Source organism: Pseudonaja textilis, chromosome 3 (genome assembly GCF_049901715.1).
Source record: "Pseudonaja textilis isolate UNSWEBS1 chromosome 3, rPseTex1.2, whole genome shotgun sequence".
Lineage (NCBI taxonomy): Eukaryota > Metazoa > Chordata > Lepidosauria > Squamata > Elapidae > Pseudonaja > Pseudonaja textilis.
In genome coordinates, this window is record NC_141992.1 from 176,043,749 (window position 1) to 176,069,480 (window position 25,732).

Below are 25,732 nucleotides of genomic sequence, written 5' to 3' on the forward strand. Positions count from 1 at the left end.
AAAGATGCAGTTACTCAGAAAAAATCCTAGAGAAAAAAATGAGGTCATAAGATGGAAGTAACAACACTTCTGGTTCATTGACTGGGTTAGTAAGTTCATGAGTTCACACAAAATTCTACCTCTGATTAACTGGCCTGATTAAGCATGCCATTTTAAAGTTTCCTTAATCTCAATATTTTTTAATATATTTTTATAAATATTATAAATTTCATTTCTCTTTTATTTAATGAATGCAGTTGCTATTATTTTCTTCTTTCTTACTGATAAATTGTATTAGTAATTATTGTAGAATATAGTAATTATGAACCAGTTGGCTTCAATACAAAAAGCTTGTTTGTTGCAGCCACAGCTCTACCTACACACAATGTTAAGAAAAGACAGGAAATACATTATCATTTATATTACTAACATTTATTCACTAGAAAGTGTTAGACTTTAGCAGAACTGTTTTTCATTAAAAAAAACCCAAGATAAAATACAGGATCACAAGGAGACAATCTAACTTACAAATCACCATTTTTAAAATTTATATTTATTAAAACAATCACACCAACATTTAATCAGTGAACCAGAAATGCTTCACACAATAGTTTTATGAACTTCTAACCTATATTCCATTACATTATAAAGGCTCATGTTTTAAAGCTTTCTAATTTATTGTCTTTTTAGGACAAGATAGTATTTTGAAGATGCTCCTAAACGAAAGTGCTGTTTGTACAAAGTAATCCCAGTGTGATCCAATTTATCAAATATGACCCACAAAACTATATATACATATATATCAATACCGAGATGACTATTTTCTAAACAATATTGGTATTAAGTTCAGAACTATAACATTCCTGACAAGGAACTGTATGCAAGCATATGTAATATTAGTTTAATATGTCTGAATGCGTGTGAAAATCCACATATCCATTTCAAAACTGGAACATATTTAACATATTAGTAACTCAAGGTTACAAATAGGAAATGTAGATACTAGTACTAAATCTATTGCATTAAAATCCATGAAACAAAATGTTATTTCGTTAACCCAGGATCACTGAAGACTAGCAATGCTTGAGTTTTAACAACTAAATTAGTTATAAGTCTCAAGCGTTACAAATCTTCAATGTAATATATATGTAATAAAATAAACTGTATTTTTCATCTGAATGGTTGGAGCAGAAAAAATTAATATAATCCTCATTTGTGGAAATGCTTAAATGTCTATTGAGAGACAAGAAGCAATCTTGTAATAGTTTCATAATTGACAAGGAAAATATTTGGAATTATACAGTTAATATATTTCTTATGTTCTAGAATCTAGATACCTAGTTTTTACAGACAGGAATCTTCTGTCCAATTCAGTGAAGTATCCTTCTTGGCCCAAAAAATTAGAAAAAATCTGTAACTGCACTCCAGAACTAGCATGTAAGAACTAAATCAGTATTAGGGATAAAGGGAGCAAAATAAAGGAGAAAAGAGGAAATCTGTAGATATTTCCATCACTCTTATAACATGTTCTCACTTGGAAAATGCTACTTCAAGAAAATAAACGGTGACCACTTATCCAGTCCGAGAGGCTCCATTAGGCCAGTGGTGCCTCCTGTAGTATTTTCTTCTAGTAGTGCCTTGCCCAAAATAGAGGAAAGTATTTTCCTAATGGAAGTGGAGATGATATCAACAACAGTGACCAGAGAGATCAAGGGGGGTAGACTGTGACATTTTTCTTATCTTCTGCAGTTATGAGGACAGAAAAAGTGAGTAATCTATTTTGCTAATCAAAAGATTGGGAAGCAGGGAAGAAAAAAGTAACGAAAAAAGAATCCTGCGTGGATTTAAGCCTAATGTTAATTGTAATGTAAAATAGAAACAACTCAAGATTATAGCTATTGTGTTGAAAGAAGGCTATGTTGTTTATACATATGTTCCAAAGGGAAATTCCTTAAGAGTGCTGCTATAAAACACCAAGAGGCCTGAGACCGAACTGTCACACCCTATAAGCACCTGAATAAATAAAGTAGAAAATGAAGAAATGGCTTTACTTTTTTTTTTCCAAAATGGTTGACCACTTAAAATAAATATATTTCCTTTGAGTTAGCCAAAGTACTTGCCAACAATAGAACATAGGCAACTACAATAAACATAATAGATTTGGGAGGTTGGCATCTCAAGGATCACTTTCTTCAGTATGTTCTTCCTAGATTCTTTGACCAAATTGGCAGCCTCTTCCAAGTCCCTCAGATATGAGGAGGGAGATAAGGATCAAGAAGCAAGGCCTTTGAGGTGGCAGCCTCCCCTTTCCATTCAAGATCCAGGGGATCCCTGCACTGTCTTTGCTTTGAGTTGAGAAATGTTTCTTCCTCTGAGGTATATCCCCCGAGCAGCCGAATATCTCTGGTTTAATGTCTGGTTTTTCTTTAGTTCTGCCCTTCCTACCCCACCCCAAAAGAATCATAGATCTCATATCACTTGGTATTTCATAGTTGCCAGTAATCTTGGTTTCCTCTTGAAGAAAAGTCTGGATATTATTTTTCTGAAGAAGACGAAGTAAATAAACAAGAGAAGGCTTAGCATCGCGGGATCGTAGCCTAGGAGCAGGGGACAAAACGTCCCTTCGATTACAACCGACAGCCTCAGCAAAAACCGAGAAGCCTAAATAATAATTAAAAAAAGGAGTCGAATGGGCTGTAAATTCTTTTTATGTCTCCGCCGGGGCATAAAAAAAGAGGCAGGGATACCAGGCCGCGCAGTTCTGGAGTTGCTTCTGCTCCCGTTTTCCAGCTCCCTGAGGTAACGGCGCTACCCTTCCGCAGAGCCTCCCGGCGCGGCGGGGCTTGACCTCCGGCTGTCTCTCCTCCCCTTCACGCAGATAGACGAGGGCTCGGCGCCTCTCTTCGGATGAGACGGGGAAGGAATTGCGCCGCCGGCTTTGCAGGCGTCGTCAGCCGGGCCGCATATCGACTCGCCGTCGCCTCACCTCGGGAGCCGGACCCACCTGGCGCGGCAGGTAAGAGAGGCGCACGCGCGCGAGGAGTGGGGGAAAAAAGATGTTTTGGCGCCAACTCCTATTCGCCCCGGGCGCCTTCTCGATCTGAGGGAGTTAAAGCGTTGCTTGGCGCTGGGATGAGACTTAGTTTCCCTGCAAATGTTATTCCCGCTGGCCTGAAGGGGCACTTTTGGCGGTTGGAGAAAGGGTCCGCTGCCTGTGACAGAAAAAAATCCGGCTAGTTACCCCGGCGTAGGGGAGGCGGCAAACCAGACCCCGAAATGAATCCTAAACTGAAGGGAGAAAGGTTTTATTGGGTCGGTGGCCAGTCCCGTCCCCCGACCACGCAATACCTTAAATCAAACCTGCTTAGAGAAGAGAGGAAATGCCAAGAGGGAAAAAAAAGGTTAAAGAGGAAAGGAATGGCAAGGAGTATTATTGCTGAAGCGGAGCAGGAGTGGAACTCGTTGTATGAAACTTTAATATAGGAGATTCAAAGCCGAGAGGGGACAAATGAAGAGTGGGTAGTATTTTTTTCGAGGTGGGGGGGGGGACTCATCCTTTGCTGCCCTGTCCTTTAAAACTATAGCTTTGAATTGTCTTTCCTCATCCTCCAGCACATAGTCTTGCCAGACTATCCTCAAGGGATCTTGGCACTGTTCAACTATTTCCACTTACAGTACTCATTCCCACAGCCTTGTATCACTCATCTCATTTAAGAAGAATCATTTATTTCACTTAAAAATCTTCATAGCAGGAATAAGGACATGATTCTCCAAAGTTTTTGCCTCTCATATGGAAACAATGGCATTTATTGCTGCCTTATCTAATATTAAAACCTGATTAATGCCTGATACTGGGTACTTTTTTCAGTGATTCCAATCAGCCTCCCAATGTATGAAGAGCCCAAAAATGTTTTTTGGTATATTTTCTGATATATATTAAGTGTTGTCTCCAGAATACACTTAGTGCTCAAGAATAGATCTCTTAATGAGATCAAATGAGCACATACATGAATGGGATGTAAAAGGATCAGAGTCCCCAAATATCTATAAAAAGTATTTGTTTAAATACTTTTAAGGGATATATGTTAAAAGACAATGAGAAGCAAGGTTTATTTTTTCTTCAGCATCAGTGGTTTGGTGAAAAAGTTCATAATTTCTTCATCTTGTTACAGAGTTCTGCCCTGATTATACCCATTGCTACATTCTTTCCTATTCTTGAAAATGAAAAGAATGATTTTATATTTCCTTTTGCTGGTTGGACTTTTTCCTGTTACAGCCAGGGAGCGACAGCTTCCAAGAGTACCTTTAAGTCAAAGAAATGATGCCACTTTTCTTGGTAAGTTCCATGAGTTTATAAAGCAAAGAAATGTGTTTAGTTTAACCTTCCTAATCTTTGCAGATGAGAGGCATAGGGATTTGGGGTGTGTGTGGAATAACTGATTTCAATGGAAAAAGGAATAGCAAATGAAAGGGAAGTTAAATATTTTATTGAATTGGTGACTCGTTTTTGGTATTTTTTGTAAATTTTATTTGAGTTTTCACAAAGAGAAAAAAAAATACAAATAAAACATCTTTTTTGAAAGTAACATAAATCCCGGGTTACATTTCTTCGTACAGACACAAATTCAGGTTCATGCTCATTTTTATATTCTATTCCATATTTTATTACTATTTTACATTTTCTGCATAGCTTCTCCCCTCTTTTAATTTTCTCAATTTTATTTTAATTATCTCATCTCAATTCAAATCATTGTATTTATATTTTTTGTCTTCCTGTTTCAATTATCTATTATCTTTTCTCATTAAACAAAATTTCTCCTGTAGTTGCTTATTGGAGTATGACGCCTTTATATCTTTTCCCTACAGTTGTAACATTCAATATAATACATAACTTCCATTCAGATTCTGCTTGGTACATTCTTAAAATACACACTGTATTCTTAAAAAAAAATTAAAAATGTATATAATTAAAACAACATTCCATTCCAATTCAATTCTATCATTAATATTAATATTCATTAAAGTCTTAACATCTTTAACATTACTTTTCAATTAAATATACTACTATGGGAACAATTATAAGCTTTCCAGAGTTAATTCCCCCCCTTCACTTATATTTTATAAATCATTAACTAATTAAAATGTTCCCGTTCCTTCCTAATTTTCTCATTTATTTTATTTCACTTATTTTATTCACAAACATTCCACTAAATTACACTAACTATTTTATCCCTCATTTTAATCATACGTTGTTTCCAATTTTCTAAAGTTATTTCTTGGAGTAAACTAGGATAACAATTCTCTGTTGGAAACTTAACTGTATGACATAATGCATAATTTTTCTTGCCATTGCTTATGTATCATAAATGCTTGATTCCCAATAGAGGTTTGGCCTCCAAGTTACAACATAAACACTATTTTTTCCTCCTTCACCCAATTTTTCCTTTTGAAATCTAGATTTAATGTATCCTTTGTAGTGAACCTCAAATGAAATGGATCAAAATTCTATCAGATGTCCCTGTGAAATAATAGATCTGTTGTATCTAAAACAATGAAGCAGATATTATTAATTTTATAGTAATATGTCATTGTGATAATTCACATCATTTATATAATGAATCAAAGTAATGGAAATGTAAGGATGATAGAGTGGAAATATCAAGAATGTATATTTTCATTCTGTGTATTATGAATTAAAATGAACTGAAAGATGACACGTCATATCAGATCTTCTACTGTAGACAAAAAATCATAGAAGAAAAGGAGTAATCAAACCTTATGATTTATGCTCCAATCACAAATGCAGACACAGCAGAAATTAATAATTCTGTGGCAATTTGTAATGTAGACTAGAGTAATTGGAAATGTTGGCCTTAAAAATTAAATAGGAGGCAATTTAATAGAGTCCTGCCAAGAAAATGCAGTGTTTATAGTCAATATTTTCCCCAGCCATTTAAAGAGTAACTGTGCATGGACATCATCAGATGGGTAACACCAAACCAATCTAAGATTGACTAAACAAAGCTGAAGAAACTATATTCACTCAGCAAAAAATAAATTGATTGCAAATTCCTTCTTGTAGAATTACAGTTACAACTAAGAAAAGCAAAATCATCACAACTAACAATATATTTCATATAATTATAGAAGGTAAATAATATATTTAATTGGTTAGATTTGATAAATATAGAAAACTGGAAAACTGAATTGAAGTGAATGTCTGGTAGAAAATTGAAATTCATGACAAGTTGAAGTGAACAAAGTATCCAAACACACAAACATACAAAACACAACATAAAATGAAATGGTGCTTTAATGAAAAATTAAAAATAGCTGAAGAAAAGCAGAATGTAACAGATAAAGAATGCAAGAGGAGGCAAGAGCCTGGGAGACCCGGCATAGGCCACCTAAGAGTAGCTCTTTGCTCAGGAGCTGAAAATCATCCCTGCTGAAATCCAAGCAGAATGTTCGGTCTCTGAACAAAGAGACATTGGTGCATGGTCTGTGCTAGGGCTCCTAGGGGCTCTTCTACTCTCCTGAGGCACTTTGTGCTCCTTACTTGCCTTGGAAATCCTTCCTGTCAAAATCCAAAAGGGATTTTCAGTCCCAAGTGCATAGTTTGTATCAGGCCTCTGAGGACCTCCCCCGTCAGGTATTCCATGCTGTTTATCTTACTATGCTGCCTCTTTGCTGAGGGGCTGAAAAACCTGCTTGGATTTCAGCTTCCTAATCTCTGGGAGCTGACTGAAAAAGCTCCATGCTGAAGGATTTCAGGCCATGCCTACTTCAGAGTTGAAGTCTTTTAGTAAGGGGCTCTTTCAGCCAATTTCCAAAAATGAGAGGGAACTGGCAGATGCAACAGTTTGCACCTTCCTTGCTGGCTCCTTATGGACTTCTTGGGAAACCAGGATAGAAGATTGCAAATGGTGATCACATGATTGCAGTGTTTGATTAAAAAAATTGTAAGTGAAAGCAAGTTGCCAGGCAGCCAGATCACAATTACATGACAATCAGGAGAGGGAGTGAACAATGCTTTGTCATGGTCAGAAGTGCTTTATATGCCATAAAGCAGCCTTTCCAACGCCATTGTTAATTTGAACCATTGTTAAGGGAACAGTCATAAATTGAAGACTACCTGTACTACTTTTGTCAATGCAGAATTCTACAGATTGAGGCTAATCTTCAATAAACTGGACCAGTTGGTTATATGACAACCAAGATGCAACAGTTAAGAGTAGAATAACTAAATATTGCAGAATTTTAAAAAAGAGGGTATCCTGACTGTATACTACAAACATGACCTAGATTATTAAGAATCTCTATAGACATCAAGATTATGTATTATATCTTCATTTGTTAGTTTACACACAGGATATATCAGGAGAAATGCTGATCTAGGGAAAATATACATTTTAATTACACTTGATAGGAAAAAACAACCTTTGATATGATGCTATTGTAGCAATATGATGCTATTGTGATGCTATTGTAGTTGAAAGCAAGTAAGTTTTAATGGATCTATTGTTGAAATTGAAATAAGGATGACAAGTGTTTCATTTTCTACATATTTAAAAACAATTACGATCATGCCAATATCAACCCAATCAATACAGGAAGAGAAAAACCTAAAATAATAAAAGCCTTTATCTTGCTAGACTCAGTAATTCACAATGATGGTTTTTATAACTTTAAGGAAAAAAAATGAGAGAAAAAGTATGACAGATTTAGGTCAGACATTAAAATGTAGAAACAAACGAATATCGTGTCAGGGCATTGTTTCCTTTCCTTTTTTTTTGATCGTGTATTGTTCAAGAGAAAGCTGTCTATAGGCCATGGACACTATATAGGAAATAGAAGGTAACTGACTCCTTCAGTGATGTGGCTAGGAAAATTCTTGATAGGCTTTTTCCAGTAAATAGGTGAAATATGTGACTAATACTTCTTAAAAATACAACACATACATAAAATGCATAAACGATGGTGCAATGTTGCTTTTAAAAACAAATCCATATATATCAGTGGCTTTAACTTCAGATACCACTAGTTAGATTTATTTTTTAAAATACTAACTTATATTGTTCAATGTGAAGAAATCCTGTGTACACTAAAATTTATATTTTTATATTTTCTACCTGGAAATAACACTTGTTACACTTTTTAGACACTTTTATTTTGAAGATGTTTTGCATTATAAAACTGATTATATACATTTTAACTTGTTTTATTCTCATTCCAGAAAATGCTTGCAGTAATAAACGTCTTGACCTTGTGTTCATCATTGATAGCTCTCGCAGTGTTCGCCCTTATGACTTTGAAAAAGTGAAAGAATTTATCTTAACTATCCTGCAGTTTTTGGACATTAGTCCTGATAAGACTAGAGTGGGATTAATCCAATATGCCAGCACAGTCAAAAATGAATTTTCACTGAAGACTTTTAAGAAGAAACAGGATGTAGAGAGAGCTGTGAAAAGGATGATGTATCTTGCCACTGGAACCATGACAGGATTAGCTATTCAATATGCAATGAATATTGCATTTTCAGAATCTGAAGGGGCTCGGCCACTCAGGGAGAATGTACCTAGAGTTATCATGATAGTGACAGATGGGAGACCACAGGATCCAGTTGCAGAAATTGCAGCAAAAGCCCGAAATTCAGGAATCTTAATATTTGCTATTGGAGTGGGAAGGGTAGATATGAATACACTAAAGTCAATTGGGAGTGAACCTTATGAAGAACATATTTTTCTGGTTGCAAACTTCAGCCAAATTGAATCGCTGACTTCTGTGTTCCAAACTAAAATCTGTGGTAAGGTATTAAATATATACTTAAAAGGCTGTGTTAGACGTACTGATTTGAGGGCTGCTTTCTGTCTCACAAGGCAGGGTACAAGGTGGACAAAGAGGCAGGGAGGAAATAGGCAGGTAAGGAAGCCATCCCTTACATTATTGAGGCTTTGGTCTGGAAGGGACCAAGCCTGGAATTGCTTAGATTGCGATGGGTCCTTAGTTAATAATGGCAATGGGGATTGCATGGATTACAGTTGCTAAGAGGTACAGTCAGGTGATACCTTACTTTATAACTGCATCACTTAGTGACCAAAATTCTGGTCCCAGTTGTGGTTGTAAGTTGAGAACTACCTGTAGAAAAAGGATTATAAAGAAAATAGTGGAAGAAAAGTCAACATGAATGGAATAAAAACCATACATGGGTGTTTAATTAAAAAGTACATGGAATTGGGAAACACATTTCTAATAAATTAAGCAAATCCTGCTGTGTTCCTGAAAGTGTAGCCCAGTTCTTAGTTCCACTACACTAAGAAATTATAGTGCTTAGTTATTATGCCTAAAATGTACAGATTTATGAATCTTACAATATACATTAACAAAGTGTAAACTTAGTTTTCATGCATGTTTTATTACTTTAACATGCATATTTTCTGTCCTGTTGATATTTTGGGGAGACATTCTTAAATGTTCATAAATTGGATTTTTTAGTCACTTTTTGTGCTAATTTATGTATTGCTTCCCCCCCTCCCCCAGTCCAGCATATGTGTAGTATAACTCAACACGGTTGTGACCATTTCTGCATCAATATCCCTGGCTCTTATTTATGTAAATGTAAACATGGATATATTCTGGACTCAGATCGGAGAAGCTGCAGCAGTAAGTTTCATGTATTACTTCTTTTATAGCTCACTATCTTATAAATAGAATTTATGGTGGGGAGATGCAACATTTTCACCTAAGGACTGCATCCCTTGCAGATTAGAGATGTGCAAATATACCTAGTCACATATAATATACACACTATAAAACAGTTTGTAACCACAATGTTCACACACATTTTCCCTTTTTACAATACATATGCTTTCAATTATTAGATTCCATCTGTGATTTTGAACAACGTGCATATTTTCTGTTCTGTTCAGAAAATATTCCACATTGTCTCCTAATCAGTTTTATAATCTTTATGGAGTAGTACCATATGATGTCTACTTTGACAATTTAACACAGATGAACATGGAAAGTTGGGCATTCTGTGGCCCTTGAAATGTTGCTGAACAACTACAGTCTTCATTATTACTATGGATTGGGACTAATGAGAATTGACATTCAGCAACAATGAAAGAGTCACAGATTTCCCTACTTATACACATATTTTTACATATATTTTTATAGGTAGAAAATCTTTATTACCTACCTTAGAAATTACAATAGATTTATATATTTGTTGTGTGCACTAAAAGTTGAAAGTATTGACAAAATTTCATAGGGCAGAATTACATATTGCAGAAACATATTCGGTATATAATCGATATAACCATCAAGGTTCTCCTTCAGTAATGTCTAATAAAAAACATATCATGTCTTTTTTCTTGTTCCACATCACTGACCGCTTGGCAGAAATGTTGTAGTATGTGTTAGAGAGGCTTTAAGATCAGTATTCTTTCTGCAGTGTGAATTCTAGAGCATTGTGCAAGATTTATGTTATGTCTTGAATTAAGTTTTTTTTGTAAGCAAATGTTTAACTCAGTTATTTTTCTCTTTCTTCCCCAATTTTCATGCTCCTTTCAGCATTTATTATTTTCAAAATAATACCTGAAGAAAACTTTTGAGTTTAGACTCTAAATTTCACATTTATTTTGATATATAATTCTAAACTTCATGTAATGCTTACCATCGATGATTGTATATAAAATATAAATATATCTGAACTATAAATTTATAGTTTAAATAACTATACATGCATTTGTAAAACAGCACTACAGCTGTTTTCTTTCCTCTCGCCATTCTTGGATCCAATTAAACTATACTTATACTGAAATCTGAGGCTGCAATCCAGTTATCTATGATGAAATCCAAACTCAGTAGGGTTTCCTGTTTAGTGGATTTGTATAGTATAAAGCAGTAAATAAATAAAACTATATACAGAACAGTATGCTAAATATTGATAATACAATGTTGCAGTTTCTTCTAACAGTAATGTTCTGAAGCTTATCCTTACCTAGTGAATATTATTAGAGATGGCTTTGCAGCTAATTATTAGAAATGGCTTTGCAGCTGACTGACAATTGAAGCAGTAAAGTCTAAGAATTTTATTCAATTTTTATTCATCTTTGCTTTAAGCGTTTTATAATTTTGTTTTGCTTTATAATGAACATTCAATATTTTAAACAATCTTGGTTCTGCCATTCAGTTTAAAAAGTAACTCAATCCCAGTTTGTGGTAACATCTGTATTTTGAAACTTTTCTTTCCAGTTTCTTCCCTTCCCTTTTCTTCCCTTCTTCCCTTTCACTTTCAAGGCAGGGGCAACCTTCATGTTTAGGTAACCTTGTTTTGTTAAAGTTGATTTTCTCCAATTCCTCTGCTTAATCTTTGTAGTTGCATGTTTGTGCTGTATTTGTATTCTGTACCTCTGTCAGTTGACCGAAATGCAATTGTGATATGCAGTCTTGTAATGAAGTTGTTTTCAGGTTTTTTCCATTTGAAGAGCCAACCCTATATAAACTTAACTAATCAGCCATTCCTGTAGAGGCAGAAGACAAAAATAATTGCTACTGTGACACTGCTTTGTCAGAGCAATTGAGAATTAAATCTAAAGTGCTATCAGGTTTTGTGATCAGTGTTTGTAGTAGCCTATACAATGTAATTCTAAATATAAATAATAATGACAGCTCTAAGTTCTTGCTATGGAGCAAAAACTTATATAAAGACTTTGGCTTTAAACCAGCTGATTATCTGATTATAATATTTGCTGCAGATGGACAGAAATTCTCAAAGGGTATGCCAGCAGACATAAAAAGGATTCTGTACAACAAAACATACAAAAACATGTTTATGTCCAGTGTTTCATTTCTTGAATAAAATGTTATCGCTCTAATTTAATCCAGAAGCTAAAAGATTTATATTTATATTTTATGTACTATTATTATATGTTTCTTATTCTTTAATTATACTTTCTCAAACTCTCCTGGCTATTTGAATGCCAAAATAGAATGCAAATAACTACCAATTTCTTGCTTCACATAATAATATTTTATAATTTTTATAACATTTCTAGTCCAGGATCTATGTGAGACTGAAAAGCATGAATGTGAGCACATATGTGTAAATACACCTGGATCCTATGTCTGCCAATGCTATGATGGCTATGAACTTGAAGAAGATGGGAAGAATTGTTTTAGTATGTATTTGTTTTCAATTGCATTAATTCACAAAGTAGCTGATGATTTCTGTTATTGCCCCGTTATAATCCTGTATCATTTGAATTATTTGCTGCATTCAAAGTTTCTGGTAAGAATGTTGACTTCTTGCTTTACCATAATAGGTTCTTTGTATTATATAAAAGATTTATATGAATGTCACTGAATGTGTCATCAATTTCAGAATAGCTTAAAATGGAATAGCATAGTTCAGAGACCAAAAAAAAAAATGATACAAAGATGCATGCTTTCCTTATGATCGTTTAACTTCTGCAATGAATATTTTATTGGAAGAGATGATACTAAGAATCAAAATAGGAAGCTAAAATAATGGAGATATGCCAATCCTACCTCTTCCCCATATACTCTTTGTTCTTCCTTTTTTTCTCTCTCTGCTTTTCCCAGCATAGCTTTATCTTGCTTTTGTCTCATTTTCTTATTGTTCTTTTCTGCTGTTTCTGGAAAGAGAATTGTAGGAGGAGAGAGAGAATGGAATGTAATCATGTATCCTTCTGTGTTTCTGTACTTATTCATTCAGTGAATACATTTTATCCCACCCTGCTCCTTTTAAGAGGCAGGTATAATACATATATGCATATATGCACATATAATATGATATATACACATATTTATTGGGAAGGGGAAAAAAACCTTCCCTTTTTCTAACCCTGTAATCCCTTAATTTGGGATAGAGTCAGGATGACTGATTGGAACTCAGTGGATAGCAATAGCAATAGTAATAGCACTTAGACTTATATACCACTTCACAGTGTTCTGTACAGACTCTCTAAGTGGTTACAGAGTCAGCATGTTGCCCCCAACAATCTGGGTCCTCATTTTAACCACCTCGGAAGGATGGAAGGCTGAGTCAACCTTGAGCCTGGTGAGATTCGATCTGCCAAATTACAGGCAGCTGGCTGCAGCAGAAGTAGCCTGCAGTACTGCATTCTAACCACTGTGCCATCATGGCTCTTAATAGTAATAGCACTTAAACTTATATACTGCTTCACCATGCTTTATAGCCCTCTCTAAATTTGTACCTATTTATCTATTCATGGTTATGCTTTTGAACTGCTAAGTGGGCAAGAGCTGAGCATAGCAGCACTCAAATTTCGAATGCAGGCTTGCAGTGTTTTAACCAGTTGAGTCACCACACTCTGTGCTGTACATTGTTTTGTGAAATTATGTGGGGAACTTTAATACTTAACACTATTTTTTTCTGTAGTGTCATATTCTGATTTGTTAATAATGAGTAATTTCAGTTCCATTAATTGCAATAAGATTATTTTAAATCAAAGTTCAGACCACAGAATATATACCTTTATAGACTTCCAGTAGTGAGCTTATCTATGACTCCATTTTTTTCTTGTTGCATGTTTCTGTTTTTAACAGAAGTAGCAAACTTGTTGAACTGTACGGACTTCAAACATACACCTAGTTTTATTGTAGTTACAGCATCTGATTTAAAACAATCCATTGTAGATTGGTAACATGTATAAGATTGTACTTTTAGTTGAAGAGTTGCATTTACCTGAGTATGTTTTGGAAATAGGCTGTTTCAACTCTTAATAATGTCAATAATATAGGAATATGGATACATTTATAAATAAACTATGCTTTTTTATTATGCCACTGAAATTTATATAGAACTCGGCTGGTATGTCAACAATAGGTATCAATGTACTATCAATATTATATATTCAATTTTAATGTTCTGTATCAAAGTAACTTGTCTTAAATTTGATCTTTCTTGTGCTTCAGTTGAGGACTATTGTGCTGTGAATAACCAAGGCTGTCAACATGAGTGTATCAATACTGAAGATTCTTATTATTGTCAGTGCCATAATGGGTTTGTTCTAAATCCAGATAAAAAAACTTGCAAACGTAAGTTATCCACATCTCAATTCTGCTATTTAATACATCAAAAGTTTTTATTTTATTTTATTTTATTTATTTATTTGTCAAGCAAGTATTAGATAACAGGTATAAGTATAAACATGATTATGTACACATGAAATGGATATGAATAAAAAGAAACAATAGGACAGGGACAGTGGCACGTTGGTGTGTTTATGCACGCCCCCTACAGACCTCTTAGGAAAGGGGTGAGGTCAATAATAGACAGTCTAAAGTTAAAGTTTTGGGGGTTAGGGAAGAAACCACAGAGTATTCCAGTAGAGTATTCCAGACATTGACCACTCTGTTGCTGAAGTCGTATTTTCTGTAATCAAGTTTGGTGTGATTAACCTTGAGTTTGTATCTATTGTTTGCTCTTGTGTTGTTATGGTTGAAGCTGAAGTATTCATTGACAGGTAGGACATTGCAATGTAAGATTTTATATACTTTACTTAGATCGGACTGAAGGCGGCATAGTTCTAGGTTTTCTAGATCTAGAATTTTGAGGCTGGTGGCATAAGGTATTCTGCAACCAGTAGAGGAGTGGAGAACTCTCCTTGTGAAATATTTCTGGACTTTCTCAACTGTGTTAATATCAGATACATAATGTGGGTTCCAGACTGATGAGCTGTATTCGAGTATTGGTCTAGCAAATGTTTTGTATGCTCTAGTTATTAGTGTAATATTATTAAAGAAAAAGCTACATAAGATTAGGTTAACAACTCTTAATGCCTTTTTGGCTATGTAGTTACAGTGGGCTCTAGCAGATCATTAGAGATGAGTACTCCAAGGTCCTTGACATAATTGAGGTCATCAACAAGGTCTTGACTATTCAGCTTGTTTTTATTTTTTTTATTTTTTCTGCCAATATGTAAGACAGCATTTGTTTGTTGAGATTTGAAGTTGCCATTTGTTTGACCATTCTGACAAAAATGTTATATGTACCATCTTGCATACAAAGCAAGATTAGTCAGTATTTCCTTTGCATGCAGAAAATTCATCCCATAACATCTCTAACAAAAACCATTTCAGGTACCCTATCCTAGGAAATACTTTTTGCAGGGTAAATTCTAATTCACTGTTGATTTAGCAACAAGAATCAGGTGTCCAAAATAGATGTACAGAGAAATGCTCATCAAAAGAACAAAGATTGATACTTCTGACACTAAGGAGCGTACTCCTCAGGATAAACCTCAGGAGGATACACCTGAGTGTCTGGAAATTGATAATCCTGAGTCCTGAGAGGTTATGAGGGCAGTGCCAGCAACTGGAAGGACACAGGCATTCCAATAGGGGGACCTAAGCAACTAATAAGACCTGGGAAGATCCCTAACTCAGAACATTAAACTCCAGACTTGTTATTGAGGTGTGGAGATTATTCGTACAGTGAAATGTGTGTCAGGAAAAGAGGGAAACAGCCATTTTAGTTAGGGGTTGAAGTTGTGAGTGCATGTTCATGAGAATGAAAATAACCTGAGCAAATATTAAAGTAGTTCTATACATGTAATAGAAAGGAGACTTAATTACAGAAAAAAATATAGGAATAGAAAAAAACTAGTGTCAACGAGCAACATCTTATCAGAACGAGATTCAAAGAGCGTTTGTTGCTTTGAGGAAAAGACAAAACGATTTGACTCAATATTTCTTAGACAAAGAGCAGACAGAGTGATGGTCAATGAGATGACATGCACTAAATCCATAAGCCCATATCTACATTATTTTACAATGTGATCAATACACCATAAAATGCTGAAGGGTCAGTTTTTGAATAAGATACTCCTTAAAAATGTTGAGGCATGGTTGGCAGGGGTGGGATTCTACCAGTTCGCACCTATTCACTAGAACCAGTTGTTAACATTCTAAGCAGTTTGGAGAACCGGTTGTTAGAAGAAATTACTGGCCTAATCCTGTAAGGAAGGCAGGAAGGAAACATTCTGGTGTTGCTTACAGAAACTGCCTCTCCGTTAACCCTTTTTACATTCTTGGCAGGACTAGACTTCCTGTCTCAGGAATGTCTCTGGAGTTTTTTTTCCCCTCCTTTGCTGCTACTTTGCTTGTGTGGAGTGACCATTCAAAGTTACAATGGCACTGAAAAAAGTGGCTTATGACCATTTTTCACACTTACGACTGTTGCAGCATCCCCACAGTCATGAGAGGCCAGGAGAGGAGATGCGTGCCTCGATGTGAGTGATATTTAGTTGGCCACACCCAGCCAATAACATGACCACCAAGCCATGTCCACCCAGTCACATGACCACCAAGCCATGCCCACCAACTAAGCCATGCCCGTAGAACCGGTTGCTAAAAGTTTTGAATCCCACCCCTGATGGTTGGAGTATGCGGCTGGGGTGGGTGGGAATGAATCAATACATTCCTGTGTTTCTAGGAATGCCTGCAAATTTTATATTATGTAATTTTTATATGAAGAAAATGTTTTACCTCCAAATCTCCAAAGATAAAAAGTGCTCACTAAAACTAAGGTGCTAATCTTCATTCCATTCTATATATTTGGTACTTTCCATTATTGTTCATCTAAGAGTTTACTCTCAATCTCCAGGACCAGACCATTGTGCTTTGAAAAATCATGGTTGTCAGCAGGAATGTGTCAATACAGATGAATCCTATTTTTGCCAATGCAAGCAAGGATTTACTCTTAATCCGGATAAGAGAACTTGCAAAAGTATGTTGCCCTAAAAGTGTATAGTAAGTTCATCTGCTTTTATTTATCAATGTTGCTGTCATAACATATAATTTCAATTATAACTTTAGAACATGCTATGAAACTTCCTCCTTCCTATATTTCTTTATAATGCTCAGTTCAAACAGTCATTCATATGTACAGACAATATTTATTTATTCAAGTACTTGTGTATATACTTTCTTATGTTATCAAAAGCTGTGTATCAATTAGAGTACAACATATACATAAGAAGTCTTCCTAGGGAACAATTCCCATTTTTCTTGCAGTTCTATCCAATCCAAAATCTAAACACCTTTTAGGGGAAAAATAAATGTGATAGCCAAGGCCTGGATGATTAGAACAGATTTTACATTTCTTAAAAAGGAAACTGATGCAACACCATGTCAATAAAGCAGATTACCAGAAATGTCACAGACTTATATTTAAGTCTGAAATTAAAACTATAGTAGGGTGGTGGGAACTGGGGTCTTAAGACTATCTGTGATGCTCAGTCTAATTTCTTAAGCAATTAAAGCTCTCAGAAAAATTAACTATTCATTTTCTGCTTATTTGCTTTTTAGAGGGACAGAATTGAGTATCAAAAAGAACTGAAATGAGATAAAAACAAGGATACGAGGAAGAAAGTCTTAGAAAGATTAAGTCCCACTCATTATTTGCTATAGACCTGTTCATCATTTAAATGTTGCTTGAGACAGATTACTCCTGAGAAAGTGCTCTCAATAGATAAAGTTGCCTACCCTTTTCTGTACCATATAAAAGCTTTCCAAATTAAAAATTGTTTCAGTGTTGAATTGACACCAGAAGCAGATAATCTGTCTAATATTTTATACCCAAATATTTTCATAATTATCTTAATTTTTCAAAAAAAACCTCCACTGTTCTAATGCCTTATGTAAACAAAAAACAAGGTAACTGCTATCCTGTTTTTGGACTAAATCCAACATAGGCTTATCCAGGGGTGGGATTCTACCAGTTCGCACCTATTCGCTAGAATCGGTTGTTAACATTCTAAGCAGTTCGGAGAACCAGTTGTTAGAAGAAATTACTGGCCTAATCCTGTAAGGAAGGCAGGAAGGAAACATTCTGGTGTTGCTTACAGAAACTGCCTCTCCATTAACCCTTTTTACATTCTTGGCAGGACTAGACTTCCTGTCTCAGGAATGTCTCTGGAGTTTTTTTCCCCTCCTTTGCTGGTACTTTGCTTGTGTGGAGTGACCATTCAAAATTACAATGGCACTGAAAAAAGTGACTTATGACCATTTTTCACACTTATGGCTGTTGCAGCATCCCTACAGTCATGAGAGGCCAGGTGAGGAAATGCGTGCCTCAATGTGAGTGATATTGAGTTGGCCACTCCCACCAACTAAGCCACGCCCATAGAACTAGTTGTTAAAAAATTTGAATCCGATCCCTGGGTTTATCCAAGGTAGATTAGAATAATGAATTTCCCACGCCAAGGCATTTGGAACAATTAAAAAGCAGTTGTGGCCACTAAAGGCCTGAAGCAGGGTTATCATCATACAAATAGACTCTCTAGCTGTGAGTCTCTGCAATTACTCAGGTTCACTGTACAATGCCAGGCCTACCAACCTCAGTAAAACTCAATCTGAAAGCCCATCCTCAAATTTAAATACCAGTCCCCAAAGTTTTGGAAACTCTAGTCCTCTTGATGCTCCTTAATGCACAAACACAACTGCCTTCAAGAGCCTCAGGTAATTTTTAATTTCACTTTTGCTTTCTGGGAAATGAAAAGGTAAATGAAAGGTGAAGGTTTTAATAGCTATATATGCTGATTATTAATCAATGTTTTAAAAATTACATTGTTTTCCAGCGTTTTTACCTGACATGCTTATTAGTTTTCTCTTTCCATAGGAATAAATATCTGCAGTTTAGGTAAACATGGCTGCCAGCATGAATGTGTTAGCACTGAAGAATCATATACGTGCAAATGTCAAACTGGATACATTCTAAACCGTGATGGCAAAACATGCAGAAGTAAGTTAAATTATTTGAAGTAGTAAATTAGTATATCAGAACTAATTTTCATATGAACAGTGTCCCTTAGGAATATGTTGGCTATAACAATATTGTGCCTTTTAAGTTAACTTTTTAAGTGACTTAATAAGTTTGCTTATTCCACAAATAATAGATTTACTGTAAAGCCCAAAAAAGAAGAACAAATTAATGTTTGGTTACCTTATCTTTATTTTTCAACTATAGATGGTTGCCAAAATAGTGAGAATGCCTACAACTTTTTTGTTATTTAGGGGTGTCTACATTTAATTTTTTGGGATATCTCTGATACATAAAACTCTTGGTTTGCAATTTTATAAATTACTGGTAAGAGTTTTTTCATTTGTGACAGATGCTACTACTTGTAGAAATGAAAATGTAAAAAAAACTATTTTGTATCTGATTCTGTTTCTTAAGTTTTGATATCTGGATATTTTATAGCTTGAAAATTCAAGTGTTTTCTCTTTTACTGCTCAACACAACAATTCAGGAATAGATCACTGTGCTGACTTCAATCATGGGTGTGAACAACTCTGTCTAAATACCAGAGAATCCTACGTTTGCCAGTGCTCTGAAGGATTCATCATTAATGAGGATCTGAAAACTTGTTCACGTAAGTTTCTTGCCTGAGATATTCTATAAAATTAAACAAAATAGTGCTTAGACTATTTTCCATCATTTCTAGCAAAGCTTTATTCAAGTAGACTTTCACATTATTAAGCAGTGGTTTGATTAAATGGTTAAGGAAAGCATTGGCAAACTACTCAGAAATGCAATGAAACTGAGATATAGGGAGAGATATTTTCCACAAAATGTGATTCCATTAAGAAAACGCATCAGTAAATTTCATAGAAAGAAGTAAAGAAGAAGAAAACAAAGAAATAAAAAAGAGGAAGAGTGTATTTCAAAACAAAGATAAGGTATTGCTATTCTTTTTTGAATTATTGTAAGAAGGCCTTGTCACAGGTGTCAGTAAATGTATCCACTTGTTGAAGTTTAAGTATATGCAACTCAAGTGATATACTGATATACTAAATCCATACAAAATATGCACAGCTAAACACATCCTCACCAGCTGCCACTATCTAGATAAGCAAGGATTAATGTCAGATAAAAAAGCACAAAGGAGTATGCAAATCAAGATTCTACCAAGGTGAAAACCATACCCCCAACAATGGGAGGGCAAGCTAGTGTACATATACAGGGAGCAAATGCCACACTCACTAGCACTGGTGATTTTATTTAATCACGTAATGAATTGTCTGCAAGCAAACAACCATACTCAGAGTACCAATGACTCCATATGTTTACTACTCATTGAGAAACATTTCAGTTTGTTAAAGATACCATTGTTTCATGGATTCATCAAACACTTGATTATCAAAACAATCAATTTCTCTGTTAAAGATGTCTTAAAGCTAGTTTTTCCTAAAATACGAGATATGCCAAGGTCTATATGTGGCCTCTGTCTGCAGACAGGGTTTGGAACTGACATATAATATAGTATATTTCATATAATAAATCAGGATAAGGATTTGAAATATTATTCAATCTTTATTCCATTTATCTGGTCTTCAATTTCTTCCTCTTGTTCCTTTAATTTCTTTATATCTTTTTAAAATTACCCCCTTAGGGATGGCGTAGAGATCCAGTCCATCACTCATCATGGTAACATTAGGACAGGCACTCTCATATCTAGTGGGCTCACCTCCAATGATGGAGTAGTTTAAAAGAAACACCACTTGTCCGTTTTTCACCTGGTTTGGGGCACAGGTGAAATTAAAAGAAAACAGATTTGCTACAGAATACATTTGTTTTCTTTTATCTTCTCTAGGAATCTGTCTCTTTATTTAAACCAGGAAAGGATAAATAAACCTTTAATTTAAGAGGAAATGGTTCACAGAACAATTACTTTAGCCCCAAATAAACCAGGGCTGTTTGTGACTACAGTAAAGAAATACCACCCTCCCAACTCCCATTTCCATCCCAATCAGTTTGTTCACAAAACAAATAGGGACAATTAAACCCAACAAATTTTTAAACAGCATATTATAGAGTATTATACCTAAATAAATAAATAATTCTTAAACTGGTCCTCAGGAGCAGATTATTGTTTGCTGAATGACCATGGCTGCGAACATTTATGTGTGAACACAGGAACATCTTATATTTGCCAGTGCATTGAAGGATATGTACTTCAGAGTGATGGGAAAGCCTGCAAACGTAAGCTTGATTTTAGTTGAATTGCTTTTGTATCTTTTTGCCCTTAAACATATATTGCACAAAATAAATTAATAAACTTGTAGCATGGCTGAACTTGCACCGTAAAAGTCTGAAAGTTTCAAACATACTCTCCCAGAATACCACTGAGAATACTCATCCTTGTCCCACCTCCTACTCTGTTCTTTGTTGCTGCTTGATAATTACCACTGCTTCCATCTACAAAATCTTCTGAAGGTGCCATATTTGGCACCCTGTCCCTATACCCAATGTATGTATCAATATATCCCATATTGATATAATGACAGTGAAAAAAATAAAAATAAGAAAATGAAAGAAAGAAATGAAGGTAAGTAACTGGCAATATCAGCTCCTCAATTTACTTACATCACAGATAAACAAAATCAAACTTTATTTTAAAAAAGTAAATGTCTTTTTAAAAATCCAATCACCAAGGAAAAGAAAAGTTTTAAAAGTATATGTAATGTTCCAGTTATACCTCTAGATGGTACTGGTCCCCTAAAGACTAGTTTACTATCCCATAGACTCCATAAAAAAGAGATGCATTATAAAACATATGAAACTTGAAAGAAATTTAAAAACTTCATGCAAAACTGAGGATATGCATAAATACATGAAATACCTGAAATACACAGAATTCCTGACCTTGATCAGAGATATTACAAAAGACAACAAAGATTAACTAACAATAGCAAAAATGTCTAATGCTGGTTCCTGGCTGAAATGTTCACATTTTTTTCGTAAAAATAAATAGGATTCTTAAAACAAGTGTTGTTGTTGCTTTTCTTTATGTGGATTTTCCTTTCTACCTGGAAATTTGAATCAGTTGTTTCTGAGGCCCTTGAAAAAAAAAAGTAAAATCCCACATTTTGGTGAACAATTTCTTTCTTTGTTTCAAATGGATTCAATTCTCCTAAATTCAACAGAGGGAAGAGCTTGGGAAATTATGATTTTGAATGTGACCAAGAGCACATACCTGTACTTGTAAAGGTTGATAGAACTCTGAGCCTGTCTGGCATGGAAATGTGTTAACTATGAATGTCAGTGTGGCCTGTCATTCATAACAAAACTGCAGTTATTGAATAACTATAGCCCCTATATAAATGAAATAGTATCTTATTGGCAGGAAATAGATGTTGACCTGGCTAAGGTTTTGCTTTTGCTTTTGCTTTGCTCTGCTTTTTTGAGATTTGTGAAATAAGACAAGGAATAAAAATAGGGATTATGAGGTAGGAGCTGCTGGGAACCAGACCAATAGATGGTTGTTTTAACATGTATTTTTGTCAATTTAAAATGTTGCATTGTCAATTGTTTTCAGGTACAGATATTTGTAAACGGGTGGACCATAGATGTGAGCAACGTTGTGACAGTGATGGTGAATCGTATGTTTGCAAGTGTCATGAAGGATTCATACTAAACAAGGACGGAAGAACCTGCAGAAGTAAGCAAGCATCCCTGAAGATAATTTATCATACTAAAAAAGGAATGAATAGGTTTCATTCCCCTAAAGAAGTCTATTTGACGGTTGAACAACTTTTACCAAAAAGATTAAAGTCCAATCAAAATCTACTTCCTTAGGATTTAAATCCATCTTTTCCTTATCGGTCTTCTAGGCTAACTCTGAACAATTCTTGTCATCTTATGTATGTCATCCCTTGAAGAGTGTTACCATACCTACTTGCAGGCTTCTCTTCACCAAGCTAAACATACTCCAGGGTTTTTAAGCTTTACTCATAACTTTTTCCTTCCAGGCCCTTCATCGTTTTGGTTGCTCACCTCTGGACACTTTCAGTTTGTCAATATCTTCGTAATGCCCAGAATTTAATACAATATTGTAGATGCATAATATTATAATACAATATTTTAAGTGTATTCTGATCAATATAGAATGTAGAGGAGAATATTTTTATCTCTTCTAAATGCTTACAAAATGACTGCTTAGTTATTTATTTGGTGTCAGAAGTTTTGTTCAGTATCAGTAATAAACCAACTTGCCTGTAGTTACCCAAATACGCTTTCCCCATTTTTGAAAAAAGCAACAAGATTTGCCTTTCTCTATGACATTACATACCTCTGTGATTGCTCAAAGATAACAGAAAAGGGTCCAGGATAACTTCATCCGATTGCTTTAGGACAGTTAGATATTAATCTGGTCTAGGAGATTTAATCTCATTTACAGTAGTTGAGTGTTCCCTAAATGTCTCATTATTTGCTTTCACTTGCCTATTCTCTCTTTGTGTCAATTGCTCTACTTAGCTTTATTTGAACAGTTCCTCTTTGGGGAGAAGAACAAAGCAAAGAGTTGAGCTTTGTTATTACCTCCTAACCTGTTATATTACCATCTTCTACAGGTGACTGCATTGCTTCCCTTTTCTTCTTTTTACTACAGATAATAGCAAAAAACCCAAAACCACCTTTCATTAGCTTTACTTGCAAGCCTAAATTTCTTTTATATTTTTAAATTTTTATGGGAATATAAGCTATTTGGTGGTTTGTTTCCCTGGTGATTACATCCCTCTTCCATTTCCTTTGCTTGATTTTTTTTGACTTACAAAGGTCAAAAATTTCCTGTCCCTCTGTATTTCCTATGATTTCCATCCCATGTTTTCCCCATTAACATGATATATGATTATACTTTCCATATTTTATTTTTGAGAAATTTCCAAGCCTCCCATGGCTTCCTTTGATCTGACAATTTCTTCCCCAGTATGTTCTAAACTTGTAGAAATTGACTCTCTTGAAATCCAGCTTGCATATACAGCTAAGAAGTATTATAGAAAATAATGTTTTTAGTATATCATATCTTTAGAAAGTTTTTACCAGAAATTTCTTTAATTGTACCCAGATAAAGATGTCTGCGAGTCCATTGACCATGGGTGTGAACATATCTGTGTTAATATTAATGATTCATATATCTGCAAATGCCATGAAGGATTTATATTATGGAATGATGGGAAAACATGCAAAAGTAAGTAATTTATATCTTTCACTCCCATTATTATTTATTTTATTGCTGGAAGGAAGTCTCTCTCAAAAGAGGTCCTGACCATATTTGGATATATTAAACTACAGCTCAGTGCAAACATGGGCAACTTTTAAGGAGAAAAAGAACTGCGCTTGATATTTGAGTAATATTCTAAGAACTCTAGTCCAAGCATAAGTGAAGCTAGTGAAAAAAAGCAATACTAGGACCAAGTTAGAAACTGAAAGTGATTTTAATGAAATTAGAATTAAGTTACAGTAAGGTAATTTCAATTAACCTAGAACTAGTTAACATAGTTATTGTTTATTGTATTTAATTAGTTTGTACTACCCATTTTTTCAAAAAGAGCCCAAATAGCAGTTGGTGAGATGTGGCAGAAGGATTGCATCATGAAGCATCAGAGATTTCTCTCTGCTACTTTATGGATAAGCTTTTGGTAGTGGTTAGGTGCTACTTGGATTGAACCCTCTTTCAAAGCCATGTCTCTGAGCTGAGTTGGTTCCTATATATGGCAGATATAAGAAGAGAGCCTGGCTTGAAAGAGCCAGATTTTCTCACTGTCCAAAGCAGAATGATTCTGGAAGTTCACCAGAGGGAGGAGCTGTACTTGCAACACCCTAAAGTAATCATTGGCATGGGATCACCTGATTGACAGAGTGGTTTGAGAACTTCAGATGTTTCAGGTAAAGCAATGTTGTAATGATATGGTTTAAAAAAGTGCTGTGCACATTACCCAGAATCATTTTTTGCGAGATAGGCAGCTATATAAATTTGATTAATAAATGAATAAAACACTGCTTGAGCATGTTTTTCCTGTTGTAAGTATAAATGAGGAAAGGCTTTTCATTCAGCTTGACCAATTTTTTCTTCCACTGATCAGATCCTCATTGCAGAGATTAAAAAACAAGAACTTGTTTTGAATTTTGCCATTTTTTAGCAAAAACATGTTGATATTGATGACTTAATTTATCTTTATGTAAATACCTTTGCAATTCCATTAAATGTTATGAATATGATAAATTCTTAAGTTGGAGAAATAGATTGTTTCACTGACAATATTCCATTATTCCATTTGTCCATTTTATTTTAACAGGATGTAATGAAGGACCAATTGATCTGGTATTTGTGATAGATGGATCAAAAAGTCTAGGAGAAAATAATTTTGAAATTGTCAAGGAATTTGTCTTAGGAATTTTGGACTCTCTTACAATATCTCCCAAAGCTGCTCGTGTTGGTTTGTTGCAGTATTCCAGCCACGTTCACACAGAATTCACACTGAAACAATTCAACACAGCCAAAGATATGAAGAAAGCAGTGACACAAATTAAATACATGGGGAAAGGCTCCATGACTGGGCTTGCACTGAAACAGATGATTGAGAGAAGCTTCACTGAAGCAGAAGGAGCCAGGCACGTCTCAGCAAATGTTCCCAGGGTGTCAGTTGTGTTTACAGATGGACGCGCCCAAGATGATGCTTCTGAATGGGCAGCTAAAGCAAAGCAAAGTGGTAGGATGAATATTTATTAGAAGTGTAAACAATACAAGAAATACAAAAGAAAGCAGCAAAAGTTATATATAGCATCTTTTTTAATCTGTAATTTTTTATTAACTTCTAGAAGAAGGATTCTGAAGAATCTCTAGGAGTGAAATGCATACTTGATGTTTGATGTTAAGGAAGGTTTGGAAATCTTACACTGGACTCAATAAAAAATTTC

General features: G+C 34.9%; 1 protein-coding gene across 1 annotated transcript in view; it reads left to right on the forward strand.

The window, feature by feature from the left end:
• The first annotated feature begins 2,859 nt into the window (after positions 1-2,859).
• Positions 2,860-25,732, forward strand: part of MATN2 (matrilin 2) — a 30,842-nt gene continuing 7,969 nt past the window's right edge. The window contains exons 1-13 of the mRNA XM_087931533.1: positions 2,860-2,995; positions 4,152-4,315; positions 8,216-8,785; positions 9,520-9,642; positions 12,042-12,164; positions 13,945-14,067; positions 16,637-16,759; positions 18,653-18,775; positions 19,284-19,406; positions 20,894-21,016; positions 22,353-22,475; positions 23,880-24,002; positions 25,111-25,524. Coding sequence (XP_087787659.1) covers positions 4,201-4,315; positions 8,216-8,785; positions 9,520-9,642; positions 12,042-12,164; positions 13,945-14,067; positions 16,637-16,759; positions 18,653-18,775; positions 19,284-19,406; positions 20,894-21,016; positions 22,353-22,475; positions 23,880-24,002; positions 25,111-25,524 — 2,206 coding nt within the window. The 5' untranslated portion in view covers positions 2,860-2,995; positions 4,152-4,200. The remainder of the gene's footprint in view (positions 2,996-4,151; positions 4,316-8,215; positions 8,786-9,519; positions 9,643-12,041; positions 12,165-13,944; positions 14,068-16,636; positions 16,760-18,652; positions 18,776-19,283; positions 19,407-20,893; positions 21,017-22,352; positions 22,476-23,879; positions 24,003-25,110; positions 25,525-25,732) is intronic.